Raw genomic sequence first — 14,821 nt, 5'->3', positions numbered from 1 at the left:
AAAAAAAGATGCCATTCTGGATTAGAAAACAAACAAATAACCTGGATGATTAGAAATACAGTATAAATATTAGTTTTTCAGAGCATTTTGGGAGTAGTTAGAGATTAGATGATCCCATGCATATTCGTATGCTGGAAGATTGTCATATTTTTTAGATCTGTGGTCCCCAACCACCGGGCCGCAGACCGGTACTGGTCCGTGGCCCAGTTGTTACCGGGCCTCGCAAGAAATAATTAAATATGTCCGTTCTATGTATTGAGTCTGGAGGAGCTCTTATTTTGAAAATCCTAAACCATGCTGTCGGTTATGAAGAAACAACAGCATCGGTCTCGATCCCCACAACAATTAAACAATTAAAGAAGTATGAAATGTAAAAATAAGTGTTAGGTACTGATCCAAACAAGTCCCTATCTACATTCCAATGCTGTTTTTTATATGGTCTGTATGGCATCGTGCTCTGGGCAGCATTAGCTGAGGGATGCCTCAAGGCAAAAAAAAAAAAAAAAGTTATTAAAGTTTATTGTTTTCTATTAGCATCCAAATGTTGCTGCTGATGGTGAAACTGGTTTCTGATTTGATGCCTATTCTTAATGTAAAGGTCTAAATTGTTGGGATTATATTTCATTATCCCTGTTTAGGAATCCAGTTGAGATATTTTTATCATATTGCTCAGAATTTACCTGCATAATTCTACACTGATTAAAACTCAAAGTTAACTTTGAAGATAAAAGTTTTATCTTCAAAGTGAAAATGCACACAAAAACAACAGTGAAGGACAACACAAAAGTATGAAACTTACAGACAGGACTGAATCTTTAGAGACAAAGCAGTAATAGCAGCAGCAGTGGAAGCAATGCCCAGGCTAAAATAAATTGAACAGATACTCAACGTATTTTAGCCTGGGATTAATAGAGTTGAGTAACAGTGATAATAGTAATCATAAAAAAAAAAATCAAAAGCATTACTAGCAAAACAGCAGCAACGATAATGAAGATCAGCAAGAACAAATAGCTTGTTCATTAATTTCTTGGCATAAGAAAATCTGAGAATCAAACCTAACTTAACCCTGTTCACTGGTAGGAAATCAGTTGGAAAACTGGCTTCATATGAGTTTGTCCTCTTATTCGCCCCATATAATTTACCTGCATAGGTTTAATGCAGGAAATCCAATATGTGCCACTTCACCCGGTCAAGTCTGACCAAATTCCATGTCACCTTGGATTATATAGGTTAATAAGATCCTCAGGCAAACATAAAGAGGCAATTATTTTACTTTTATCTTTCTAGGAAAAAAAATCTCGCACCAAATTGAAAAAGTTGTGTTTGGTTATTATTTTACAACATAAGTCAGTGGAGCAATACACGGAAAACCACTGTAGAGAGAAAACGTAGTGCAGACTTCCTGGCCACCAGGGGGCGGTAGTGAAAAACTTTGACTCACAACGGCAATCTAGGTAAGTCGAAAATACTCAAGAGATCACTTTCTCCAGCTAACAGTAGCTAGCCGGGTAATCTCCTGGACAACGCAGTTGAGTTTATTTTAATGTCCGTCCCAGTATTGGTGTGTTTTGGGTTTTTTATAAACCACTGACTGTGTGAGACGTCGTCAATGAAAGGCGGGAGCCAGACAAGGGTGGAGAAGAATTAAACGCGCTTTATGTTTGGCCACTGTTTGCTTTTTCCCAGGATGCTAGCAAAGAAGCAAGTCAGCTAGCTTGCTGACCTACCATAGCAACCTAAAAGGAGCGCTGTCCGGATGCTTTGAAAGGCAGCGCAAAGCATTTTGGTGGAGTGTTTGTTTTTTCTCCTTTAAACGGCCTCGCAGTATGTCTGGCAGCCGACCGCAGCAGAGCGGTGGTGGGGCAAGTTCAGTGCCTGGCACCAGCAGTAGTAGCAGCAGTACTGGAGGTAGTGGAAGCAATGCCGTTACGAGCAACGGGCCCGCTTCTGGGAATGTTGTGCCGTCCCGGACTCTGGGTGCAACAAACGAGGCAGGCAGCTTCGCTTCCCTGACAAGCAGACCTTCAGCGTCCTCAGGCAGCAGAAAGAAGTCCCTCCATCAGGCACCTCTATACAACGGCCTCTTGAACTCATACGAAGATAAAAGCAACGACTTTGTGTGGTTAGTTTTTATCTCAAAGCTAGCATGAAGCTTCTGTTTGGGACTGCCATCCAAAGTAAGTCTAACATCTGAATTTTGATAGAACTTTTCTCCGTTTTTTTTTCTTTTCAGTCCAATTTGCTTCGAAATGATAGAGGAGGCTCACATGACAAAGTGTGGACACAGTTTTTGGTAAGTGTTACATTTTGATTTGAGATCGGAGGGTTTTCAGTTATTCTCCAAACATTTTAAAAGTCATCTCAAACTCACTCGGACTAAATGAAGGCATTGCAAGATTATCCCAGTCTGTGTATCAGAGTATGTCTGTCGTTTATCTACATTTTTATTAAACTCACAGTGCGTCCAAAGCACAGTGCCTAATACTTAGGCAGATAAATTGATAGATCCCATTTGGTGGCAGTTTTTCATGCACTGAATGCATAGGAGGATTTTTTTTGTTTTGTTTTTTTTGCATGTTTTTAACAACTAATCGCTTTAAAGATGTTTATTAGTATTCTGTCCAGCTAGCACAGAAGCATTGTCAATATTGCATTTTGCTCAATGCAGTATTTCAGTAGGCAAACCTGAAATATTGCATTGACCACATTGATTATCATTTGCCAGCATTTTCACTAAAATCCGTTCGAGGTGTGAAAGTCCATCCAAGTGGCCAGATGTATTCTTGACATGCACAATGAAAATTTGTGGCGCTCGAAATGCATATACCTACCAAATGTTGTATCCAAAAAGTTTTTTCTGTCCACGATTTTATTGTAACAACTGTAGTTTTACAGTTTAAGGTGTATGTGAGAGCACCGTGCGGGTTTTAGGACAATTTGGCTGCAGTCAAACTCATAGAAGCTGTTTGCGAAACAGATCCAGGCTGGAATATCAAGTTTTTATTATCAAAGATCTTCAGCCATCACTTTTGAGCCAAGCAGTTAGAAAAACCATATGGTCTGCTCAAAGCATCTCAACAATGCTTGCTGCTGGACTGCTGCATCATCTTGTATTTCTATCAAAAAAATTACCACCAGTAAGGCAGACGTATAATGAGCTCGGTGCTACCTGTTAGCCCCATCAAGCAGGCGTCTGCAGAATAGCCTGTACCCTCACTGTTAATCCAGTTAACACCAGAAGGAAAACGTTTTAAGTCACATTGGTGAGCAGTTAGGACTTGTTCAGGGATAGCTAAAGGAGGATAAGTTCACATTTCTGAGTGGTAAATACAGACTGAAAACAGCCAGAATGAAAAAAAAATCATTCTGGAGGAATATAAACTTATTCCCAAGAGGTATGCATTCAAAAATTGTCACTGTCATGCCACAGTACGTTCTTGCCATCTACAACAGCATGCATTATGGTTTTGGGGTCACGTGAGTCAAACTTATGATTCACTCATTTAAGGTTGAAGCCCTTGCAACACAAATGAAACTCAGTCATCTCAGAATCTATTTTTAAATCTGTCAAAAGTCACTTGTTTATTATAATGTTTACCAACCTTACCAGCTGATCCTCTTGATTCTTTGTGCCATTTATGATGTCATCAGCCCAGATATACATAAAAAAGAATGGGCAATCTATTTTACTTGGTGCAATTTTTTTAAATGTAATACTTTTAAAGTACATTTTGAGGGAGTTTTGCTGTATTACTGTGTTTTCATTGCCTGTTTCGTTTTGTTAGTAGAAAAAAATATATATCCCCCGATATTATCTATAAATTTGTTGACATTTTCTGTACTCAACAGCAACAAAATTTATAATATACTACATCCCAACCTGGCAGATCACTGTTTTCTTGTTTGGTTTTGTTTTAACTCCTTTTTTTTTTTCTCTTGTCTGCAGTTTCAAATGTATTCGTCAGAGCTTGGAAGACAGCAACAGATGTCCCAAGTGTAACTATATTGTTGATAATGTGGATCAGCTGTACCCTAACTTTCTTGGTAGGTATTTTAAGTTGCCATTTTTAGCAAAAGCTGTGAGTTTCAATGTGTATTTGTATTGCGGTTTTAAAATTTAAGCAAAATAGGGTGAGTCTATGCAATTATTCAATTATCATTTTGTTTATAAGGCCACCTTCATACTGAAACTTAAAAAAAAATGATAACCAAACTAGATAAAGTATGTTACATCTGCTAACCAGTCCTGCTTTGCATTATTGATAATTCACATCATGACTTTTTCTTTTTCAATGCTCTTACAATTGATTTCTTCTCTTTTTACCCCCTTTCTTCTCACCATTATCTCCCACGTTTTCCAGTAAATGAACTGATCCTTAAACAGAAGCAAAGGTCTGAGGAAAAAAGACTAAAGTTAGATCATCCTGTGAGTATAACGTCTTTATTTTTGTTAGTTTAATTCTCACTGCCTCTGAAATATCACTTTTCTCCTTTCCGATCGTCGCCTCTGGTCCTCAGAACTGGCCGCGGTGGCAGGTCTTCCAGGATATTCTCAGTCCAGATCAAGAAAACTTGGACCTCGCAAATGTCAATCTGATGTTGGAGCTTTTGGTTCAGAAGAAAAAGCAGCTGGAGGCAGTAAGTAAAGTCTTTGAAGAGGAGGACTTTCTGAATACATAAACAGATCAATGGGTTATAAGGTGTAGCTATAAGGTCGCTGCAGGAGAATCTTTGTTGAATATTAAGTGAAAGGTATATGCGAGTCTTAAAAATCTCTAGATTAATCCAAGAGTGGTTCTTTATGGGTACAGCTTAATCTGTTGTATAATGGTGCCATAATGGATGTTCAGTTTTATTGAGAGACATAAAACCTGCAGGTAAGTGGTGTTTTTTGGTTTTTTTGTTCATTTTTATTGTCTAAACCAGGGTGTCTCCTGTCCTAGCTCCAATCCAGCTGATTCAAATCTCTTCTCAGTGTGTCATAAAGTTCTACAGAAGCCTGTTAAAAAAGCATTAATTTAATTCAGGTGTGTTAACCCAGGGAAATGCCTAAAGCTTGCAGGACCCCAGTACTTCAGCTTACTTTGTAGACTTCTGCTTCAAACTATTAAATTGACTCTAAAGGATCTTAATGCACAGAAAGACTTATGTTTGCTCAATGAAACTCAGGCATAAACATCATTGTTACACAGAATGTTTTAAATTGCAACTTCTGTAACTAATATGATTCAGTGTTTCTACTAGAGCTGCAGAAATTACCAGGCTCTGCTCATCCAGTCACCATCTAAAACTGTGGTGTCCAAACTTTTCACAGGCCAAAATTAATAAATTGATAGTTAAAAGTAAAAATACTTGGTGTTCCTAATGTTATGCATCTGAGAACATATAAATATGTCATATAAAATCTTATGATTTATATCCCAGTGGGCCACATAAAGTGGACCACGGGTTGTACTTTGGACACCCCTGATCCAGAGAATAACCATCTAAATAATTTTTTTATAAAATCAGAGTTAAGAGATTGGTTTAAGTAATATGGATTATGATGGTCCCAAGGACTGCTTCACTGTTATTAGTTTTTAATGGAGTTTGCTATAATATCTAATAAAGTGGCCTGTAAAGGTGCCACTATATTCATTGAGTAAAAATGAATAAAGCTTTTAGGTTCTCTGTGTTGAAAAGGTTGTTAAAAATTACAGTTAAAACAGTTTTGTACATTTCCTTTCAAAACAGCACTGAGCCAAATTTAACTTTCAGAGCCTTTTCCAATTAGTTCTTCAGTGGCAAAATGTTTTCTCTTATGTATTTTTGGAAGAACCCCTTATGTCCTCAACATAGATTATGTTTAAAGTAGAATTTGTTGGAATCAATCAAAATGTTCTCATTTGATCAAAGATAAACTTTCTTGCAGCTAACCATGATGCCCCAGTAACTAATAAGAAGAAGTGGAAGAAGATTCATGAACAGGAGTCGGTTTTTGTGTAATCTGTCCAGATCTTACCTTTTAAAGTTGTTTAGGGGTTTCTGTCAAAAAGCGGTGATGCGGCAATGTTTTTATTCACTTTTATCCAGATGCCGAATCGAGGCGAGTAATAATTCCAGCCGAAGATGAAAAGATCTTAGTTGCTTCAAAGTTATAATATTGTTAGGCTGCGTTGTCAAAAGTCAGGAGTTTTTCAATCATGTGAGTTAATTACTGGGTAATGTTCAATATGGCAGCTTTATCAAAATGTCAGCGGTTGATTCTTAGGAGTGCCACTAAACGTTGGTCCCAAGCTCTTTTACATCCCCTTTTATTTTATTTTTTTCTCTCAATCTGTGTGAGGGATAAAAAAGGGAAGTAGGAGTTGCAGTGCATCCTGTTGATTTATATTTGGTCACATCGTCACTGTCTCACAATCAGTAAGTTTGATTTTCACAAACTATGTTGTGTAAGCGGGTTTTCTATCATTACTGGGATTTTGTTTAGATGATCATAAAAATTATAATTTAACCTTGTGATAATAACCTCTAGCTGATTATGTTTTCAAACCCCAAACACTGACATCATTGTTGGGATTGTTACTGTTGTTGTTTTGAAGTGGGCTTTTCTTCTTCTATCAAACCGTAAATAATTCCGAACATTCGGTGTTTAAAATTAGAGTCTGAAAAACATTGCTTGTTTGGGAGGATCTTCTTGCAAAGACTCATTTCCGTGAAAACATTGTAGTTGATTTGTATTGTTGCAAGCCTGAATCTGAACTAGTCACAATGGGGCTGGATAGATGCCCCTCACATGAAATCAACATGGAGATGTTTGGTTTCAAAGGAACACTTTGAGAGCAAACTAAGTCTCCACAATCACTTCAGACAAATCGCTGTGCAACATAATGAAGCTCCGATGGCTGAGATAGTTAGAAATTACAAGGCACTTAAAAACACCAAGAAATGTTGAATAGCCTTAACGCCTAATATGTCACATAATATATGGTGTGTTTGTCTTTTGTTGTCCCTTTTTTCTCATTAGTTGAAATTTAAACAAACCACTTAAGAATATAATTAGTTTCACACTTAAAATGTAAAAATAACTTGTCAGCCAATGTCAAACCGTGTGATGTCTAGTTTGAACTTTTCCAAAATATTTGCTTTGTTAGAAATATTAATCTAATTTTCTACGCCATTTGACACTCTGACAAGAAAAGGTCAAAATTTGTTTATGCATCAACTGATGCAGAAACGCATTGACTTAAAGTATGAGACTTAAAGTCATCACTTGATTGTGCTTTATGTCTTTACCTGCTTTAGGAATCCCAAGCAGCTCAGAGGCAGATCCTCATGGAGTTTCTTAAGGAAGCAAGAAGAAACAAGAGAGAGGTATGACTGCTCTGTAAAATATAGACGTATATCAAAGCTTACGTGTCTACCAACAGAAGGGAAAAAAAAGATGTCACAAAATATAAAAAGTGAATAGTTTTGTGTTTTCGGTTTCATCAACAGCAACTAGATCAGCTACAGAAAGAGCTAAACTTCCTTGAAGAAGACATTAAGCGTGTTGAGGTAAATAAACAGAGCTTCTCTACAATCAGTGATCATCCTTATTGGTTTTCAGAAACAGCCCTCTCATCAAACTCACCAAATAACTTGAGATAAATAATTATCGTTTTGTTTATTTAGGATGTAAGTGGGATTTCCTCCCCGACGATGGAGGCAGAGTGCACAGTGCCTAATGTTGAGGCTCCTTCTCTGGCCTCCAGGTACTGCGGATCTATGGATTCTGATAATATACACACAGAAAATGCAATTATTTTTACAATAAAATGTTGGTTTTATCATAACTAAAAATCTCTTGGTTTAATCATAAAATTGACTTTTTTGTATCTGTCTTATAGCCTTGATTTTCTTCTTTCCTATGTAGCAGTATCATTGAACCTCCAGATTACAACCAAACGCCAGGATTTGGTGCAACAACTCCAGTATGTAGCACACACTCATTCTGCTAATTAGCGCTGAGTTGTGAGTGGAAGCTGTGCCAGGGTCTTTTTATAACCGCAAGTTTCCTCCTGCGTTAGCTCTAACTGCTGGACTGATTTGTTTAGGTGAAGCGACAGACTTGGTATAACAGCACGCTGGCATCTAGAAGAAAGAGGCTGACTGCTCATTTTGAGGATCTGGAGCAGTGCTACTTCTCCAACAAAATGTCACGCATCACAGGTACGGGAAAAATCAACATGTTGCAGCTAAAGAGGTTAAATACTTGCAGTTCGCTATAAAATGTTTAAGGGTTGTGCCTCATTGCTGACACTGAAGAGCCAACTACATCCATGAGGTCATTTTAACAGCACATCTGTTGCTAAGTTAATATTTCATACATGTTCAAGTAACAAAAAGAACTCTTCAGCATTGATTGTGGTGCCAAAGTGTTCCACAGACACCATAAAGGCTAGATTGCCTTTAATGTTTTCGTTTAGATCCTCTAGCATTTCATGGAGGCTAGTTGGTTAAAGATATGTAGGTCAAATAAATATGAAGTGAGACCATATAAAACTATAAAAAGCTTAAAGATGATTCTGAAAACAGAATGAAGAGAAGCCTGGACTGGGGCATTCTGGGTAGTTTGTAAACAGTGGAGGGAAGACTGGTCCAGACTACCTTTCAGGGCGCTGCACTTAAGAATCGAAAAGTTGTTTTTAGCATGACAGTAATCAAGCTCTTCTGAGAATTGGTGCCAAGCTTTTTTTTCATGTTTCCGTTTTGGTTGTTGACGATTCATCTTTTGGGATGAGCTTCAAGCCTTCCAGGTTGGAAAACCTCTGAACCATCACCCGAATCTTAAGATTCTGCCACAGATTCTTTAGCTTGCATTCAGAATAAACATGTCTGGTCAAATATTTACTTTAAATCTGCCAGAAGCATAACTAATATCCAGTCTGTGTGTATTGTATAAAGGCCTTAAACAAAATGAGTTGTCAATGGAATTTATATCTGAAGAAATCCTTCAAATTTTTATTAAAAACAAATCCGTTCTCTTTGAGGATTTCTTCCCATATCTTGGAAATGTAATTAAAAAAATGTACCACATTTAGTGATTAGGCGGCCACAGAGTAATTGCTTAATACACGAGTGCATTATGTATAAATTCATGCAATGTATAAATGTAATATAATATGAAGTTGGGTGTCGGTTTCTTTAGATGAGGGCAGAAACCTGAACCAGCTGGAGGATTTTATGGAGTGTTTGTCCAAATTCACTCGCTACAACACTGTGCGGCCGCTGGCCACCCTCTCTTATGCCAGTGACCTCTATAACGGCTCCAGTATTGTCTCTAGGTACGGAAAACAAAAGCTATTTACATTTTTTCATGATTTTTGTAGTGAATCTCTCAATATTTCAATTTGTACTCTGCACCAAAATGATCTGATTTCATAAAAAAAGTTGACCAAATCAGACTTGACTCTCACTCACTGCATGCTGTGTTTCAGCATTGAGTTTGACCGTGACTGTGACTATTTCGCCATTGCTGGTGTGACCAAAAAGATCAAGGTTTTTGAGTATGGGACTGTGATCCAGGATGCAGTGGACATCCACTACCCCGTCAATGAAATGACCTGCAATTCCAAAATCAGGTGAGTTTTATCTTAAATTGATGTCAATACATTTTAATTTATGCAACTCCAACACTCTGTCGTGGAATTGACCTGAATTCAAAGTCCAGATAGATAGAAGCTGTAAAACATGCTTGTCAAACAAGATGTCCCTCTGAACTATGGAAACACAAGGAATGTATTAATGGCGGAAAAAATCCAAAACGTTCCAAAAATTAAATCTTCAAAACCCCAAAATTTGATTAGCTGATAAAATTGATTAATCACTTACTGCATCAATTCCCAATAAAATGCACAAGTTAAAGTGATAAATGTGGGTAGCGTATAAATGCCTGCTGTAGCCATTGTTTCTGTAATAAAAATGACTGGATATCACAAGATCCCCCCCTTTTTTTTTTTTAAACCTAATTACCAGTCAAACAGTATTGTAACCTAATTATGAGCCCAATTGTGAACTGTCATGTTTACTAGTAAGAGCCAAAACTAAAAGCAGATTTAATTTGTTCTAAAAACAACAAAACAAAAGGTTCCAGTACCAAATAGCATATCAGCAATAAACTGAATATCACTGTGAAAGTTGCTCTCAATCTAGTCTTGTTCTGTGTTTGTGTTTTTCTTTTCTGTGGGTCCTAAAAAGCGCTTTGATGTGTTATCATTATTATTTTTATTAACGTTCTTATTTTTGTAGCTGTATCAGCTGGAGCAGTTATCACAAGAACCTTCTGGCCAGCAGCGACTATGAGGGCACCGTCATTTTGTGGGACGGATTCACCGGCCAGCGGTCCAAAGTCTACCAGGTGCGATACCTCCACTGCTTGCTTATGACAAGCTGTGGCCGTCACACTTTATTTCTACATGTCATTATAATGGTAGATATGCACTTTTTGCCAATCTTATAAAGTTTAATGTTTTATTTTCTCAGGAACATGAAAAACGATGCTGGAGTGTCGACTTCAATCTGATGGACCCCAAGCTTTTAGCCTCCGGTTCTGATGACGCTAAAGGTAAAAAAAACAAATAGTAACAGTAAGGTGGCTCTAACAGTAAGGTCTGTTAGATTTACATTCTCTCTTGCATAAGTTTCAAACCTGGAGACTTAATTGAGCACCATCAAGTGGCCAAAATTGTGAAATTTAAATATGGCGACCTTGAAAACGCCCCAGAAATGATCTGTTCAGTCAAAGCCTGGAAAGGTTCCAGGCACGCAGGGCAGCTGGTGACCATCTCAGGTGGTCATTGGGCGAGAGGCGGGGTACACCCCCGGCAGGCTGCCAGTCCATCCATATTTTAGATGACAAATGGGTGAATTGAATTAAAATGGCACACCTTTCAAACTCATTTTTGTGTTGGAACAAATATTTGGACTTCCAGGAAAAAGGAATTCCTCCAGAGCTTTGTAATGTTGTGATTTTCCTCTGCAGTAAAGTTGTGGTCAACCAACCTTGACAACTCTGTGGCTAGCATCGAGGCTAAAGCTAACGTGTGCTGTGTTAAATTCAGTCCAACCTCCAGATATCACCTGGCCTTCGGCTGTGCAGGTAAGTGAATCCTGCGCCTGCTGTGGATCTGAATGAATTTTTATTCAGTTAATTTTCTGCTTTCACATGTTTGTTCTATGCTGTCAAGTTTAAACTTGTTTCTCTTTCGACTTGATGTATTATTTTTTGTGGTTCTCACCGCCCACTTCATTAATTCCTCTGTAAGAATGCTACATTTCTTCTGTGGTCACACACTCCTTGGTGGTCCAGACAAACATTTATACCAGCCTCAAATGAGAGTAGGAGTCATAATAAATATCCAGTTTTGTATTGAGAGTCTTTGCTGTCACTAGCATCAAAGAACAAAAACAACCTGCATGGAAAATGTACTTCTGAGGTCCACTGAGAAAAAAGAAGAAAATCTTGACCTTGCCCAAGCAGGAGTTGAACTCCATCAATTAAAAAAAAACATATTTCAATGATGAAAAACATTTCTTGTTACAATTCAGGTCCACAGGGACATTGCACCACGTCTTTACTATGACTGCAAACCTCTGAGGTTTCTGAATAGAACTTAACAACACACCACTCGCTGCCTCATGGATGTTTCTGGTTTTTTACCCTCCTCATGTTATTCTCCCCCAACAGATCACTGTGTGCATTACTATGATCTACGCAACACTAAGCAGCCAATCATGGTGTTTAAAGGCCACAGGAAAGCGGTGTCCTACGCCAAGTTTGTAAATGGAGAGGAGATAGTTTCTGCGTAAGTTGGAATTATCTTCAGATACATATATACGTATATATTTTTTTTATTTTTTTTTATTATTTTATTTTGACAGTAATGTCTAAGATAAATGTTTTACTCAATGTTTGGTACCCGAGTGTTTTTGGTGCTGATAACTCCTCCAACACTATTCACAAATTAGAGACTGTGGTCATTCTTCTAGTATGTTTTTAAATAGACATAATTAGGATTATTTTGCTGGCATATATATTTATGGCTCACTTTTTGGTTTCTTCACTGATGACCTCAACCCAAAACACTGGAAAAGCTGCTAATTTCTTTAATGATGCATTTTCAGTTAATTATTAGCCTACAAATGTCGTACACTTGAACATTTACAGCCCAAGTTAATTTGAGTTCCATCTGTTAGCGTCATTAGTTTAGATCAAGCCTATAAAATCCAGCACACATTGTGTCCGAGCCCAATTGGACCCGACTAATCAGCTTTAATTATAGGGCCAAGCCCAAAGTAAACCAGACATATTTTAATTAAGATATTACTGCTTTTGTTTTTGCACCACTGTTTGAGTAAGCAGTGTAACTTCTGCCGTTTTTGGCTTTTGTTTACTAACTTTCAGCTCCATTTTGTCGCTTGTTGTACCTGGTGAGTCAAGTACAAATCATCTGGGAACAGGGAAATCTATTGAGTTACCAGTTATAGAATGACAATGAAGCCAGTAGTAAAATATTTTAGAAAACACAAATTGAAGTGTTTTAACTACTAAAAATATTCCAGTGTAGATTAATTTCGCATATTATTTTGTTGTGATCTGCAGGTCGACAGACAGTCAGCTGAAGTTATGGAATGTCAACAAACCTCACTGCCTGCGCTCCTTCAAGGGTCACATCAACGAGAAGAACTTTGTTGGCTTGGCGTCCAATGGAGACTATGTTGCCTGTGGTAACGATTCACCCTAACGATTGACAATTTCTCTGCAGAGCAAAAGATGTAAATTCAAGTATCACATTTTCTTTTTGGGTTTTTGTTTCTGTTACTAGGCAGCGAAAACAACTCTTTGTATCTGTACTACAAAGGACTTTCCAAGACGCTGCTAACATTCAAGTTTGACACAGTTAAAAGCGTCCTGGACAAGGACAAGAAGGAAGACGACACCAATGAGTTTGTCAGTGCCGTCTGCTGGAGGGCGCTGCCAGATGGAGTGAGTGACATGGAAGAATCTTTTAGTTGCAGGGATTTTTGTGAAACTTGTTATACTGTTTAATCTCTCAGTGAAAATGTTTTCTAAACATGTACTGAGCTTGTCTCTAATACAGTTTTTTTTTGTTTGTTTTTACAGGAGTCAAATGTTCTAATTGCTGCAAACAGTCAAGGAACAATCAAGGTTTGTGTTCAGAGCGTTTTCATGCTCCGCTTTTTTACATCGTTGGGGAAATTTGAGAAGTTGAGTTGAGCTGGGTAAAAGGATTTAGCATTCAATTGTGTTTGTAGACAAAGTTTCATATATTTGCCTATAATTTCCAAATGGAAGTGCAAAGCAAACCAGACATTGACCAGATTTTAATGTATCCTCATGCTCACATTGCATTTGTTTTAGTTTTGTGTAATTCTATTAGCCCCATCTGAAGTGCCTTCAAATGATGTTTGTTGGTGTATATAAATGTTTTGTTGTATTTTTAATATAAAATAATTAATAAAAACGTGACTTGTTTCTTGTCCTTACTCTGTATTAACATTGTAAAAGTTTCACAAATGTTATGTAACAAATGAAACGAGTAACTCTGCACTGCTTTTCTTGTCATAGGTGCTTGAGCTGGTCTGAAAATCTGACCATCGCTATTGGACTTCAGAACTGCTTCCCTGTGTGGCGGAAGGACCAGATGGATGTAGGAAGATCTCAGGCTGCCTGCCGAGCACCAAGAGAGCTAAAGCAGTGAACTGATCTGCTCTTCTTTTAGTTTTAAATTTTAGTTTGGTTTATGTTTCTTGGGCAGCAGGACAAACTCGGGACCAGTTCGTCAGTAAAGCGGGTGATTCCTTTTTTTTTTTTTTTTTGCAACAAAACAGGGACCGAATATGAGGCACAAAGCCAAAGGAGACTTTGAAGAAAGCTTTTTTTTTTTTGTTTGTTTATCGGCATTATATTTACTTCAGTAAAACACCTCTTTATTGTTTTAGGTCAAATCAAACTTTCTATTTTGCTTTTTAATCGAGCTTCTTTTTTCAGCGGCACATTCAGCTAAATGTTACCCGGTTAATGTATTTTCTTTTAAAAGCCAAAGCACAAAACAGAAGGCATGCAGAAATGTCTTCAGAGAAATCTTTTACCCTATTACCCATCATTGTTTAACTTTTTGTCTCTCTTGTTTTATGTAGTTTTTTCTGTTTGCCAAATTGGTGAAAAAGCAGTTTTAATAAATATAACTTGAATTTCATTCACATGTTTGTCAAAAATCTCAGCGAGCCTCCCCTTAATCTAAGGCGGCTTTGCTAAGTGGAACTGGAATATTTGTTGTGTTCGGGCTGTTTGTTGCTTTTTAAAAAAAAAAATCATAACCTCGCAGAATCGGTTTTAGTTCTTTTAAAGTAGCAACAAAAACTTTCTTCACGTACTGTAGGCTTACAACCTATCACCTGAACTGAGCGGCACTGTAACGTGTAAACTGCTGTCGGTTTTTGTGGTGTGATGATCCATTGAGTCACGTGGAGGGGATTGAAGAAGCACCACCAAGACCTGCCTATTTTATGACTGAGTGAGAGAGATGTTTTTGTATTTGTATAACTGAATAAATTATTTCAGAACAACCTCCTCTATTATTCTTTTGGTTACTGTTATTTTAATGGTGAGTGATCACCCTGGAGCTGATCCTTCACCCAGTTTGTGACTTGACCATCTCGAAGTCCTGGTGCAACGCTCAGTGAAGAAGAGCGCAGCAGATGTCATCCAAAGGGAGAGCATTGGCTAACCATCTGAAGTACTCACTGGGTTTATAGAAAGATTTCTTAAGATTCCTGT

At 37.7% G+C, this 14,821-nt stretch overlaps 1 protein-coding gene across 1 annotated transcript; it reads left to right on the top strand.

Moving 5' to 3' along the window:
* The first annotated feature begins 1,374 nt into the window (after window positions 1–1,374).
* cop1 (COP1 E3 ubiquitin ligase) lies at window positions 1,375–14,610 on the top strand. Its single transcript, XM_044134754.1, has 20 exons — window positions 1,375–2,122; window positions 2,234–2,293; window positions 3,947–4,044; window positions 4,362–4,426; window positions 4,519–4,638; window positions 7,285–7,353; window positions 7,477–7,536; window positions 7,654–7,733; window positions 7,895–7,952; window positions 8,076–8,190; window positions 9,170–9,305; window positions 9,459–9,602; window positions 10,270–10,378; window positions 10,504–10,585; window positions 11,003–11,119; window positions 11,708–11,825; window positions 12,623–12,747; window positions 12,846–13,006; window positions 13,145–13,189; window positions 13,610–14,610. Exons 1-20 carry the CDS (start codon window positions 1,827–1,829, stop codon window positions 13,625–13,627), a joined length of 2,076 nt encoding a protein of 691 aa, XP_043990689.1. The 5' UTR covers window positions 1,375–1,826; the 3' UTR covers window positions 13,628–14,610.
* Window positions 14,611–14,821: the final 211 nt, after the last annotated feature.

This window comes from Gambusia affinis, linkage group LG12 (genome assembly GCF_019740435.1).
Source record: "Gambusia affinis linkage group LG12, SWU_Gaff_1.0, whole genome shotgun sequence".
In the NCBI taxonomy this organism is placed as follows: domain Eukaryota; kingdom Metazoa; phylum Chordata; class Actinopteri; order Cyprinodontiformes; family Poeciliidae; genus Gambusia; species Gambusia affinis.
Note: the sequence above shows the minus strand (reverse complement) of the source record. Positions and strands in the feature narration are given on the sequence as shown.

What these genes read in the sequence shown, in the direction of transcription:
- cop1 (XM_044134754.1), top strand. Translation starts at nt 1,827, where the DNA reads ATGTCTGGCAGCCGACCGCAGCAGAGCGGTGGTGGGGCAAGTTCAGTG. An exon ending in AAGTGTGGACACAGTTTTTG is followed by an intron (nt 2,294 to 3,946) that starts GTAAGTGTTACA and finishes TCTTGTCTGCAG; the next exon opens with TTTCAAATGTATTCGTCAGA. An exon ending in CGGTTCTGATGACGCTAAAG is followed by an intron (nt 10,586 to 11,002) that starts GTAAAAAAAACA and finishes TTTCCTCTGCAG; the next exon opens with TAAAGTTGTGGTCAACCAAC.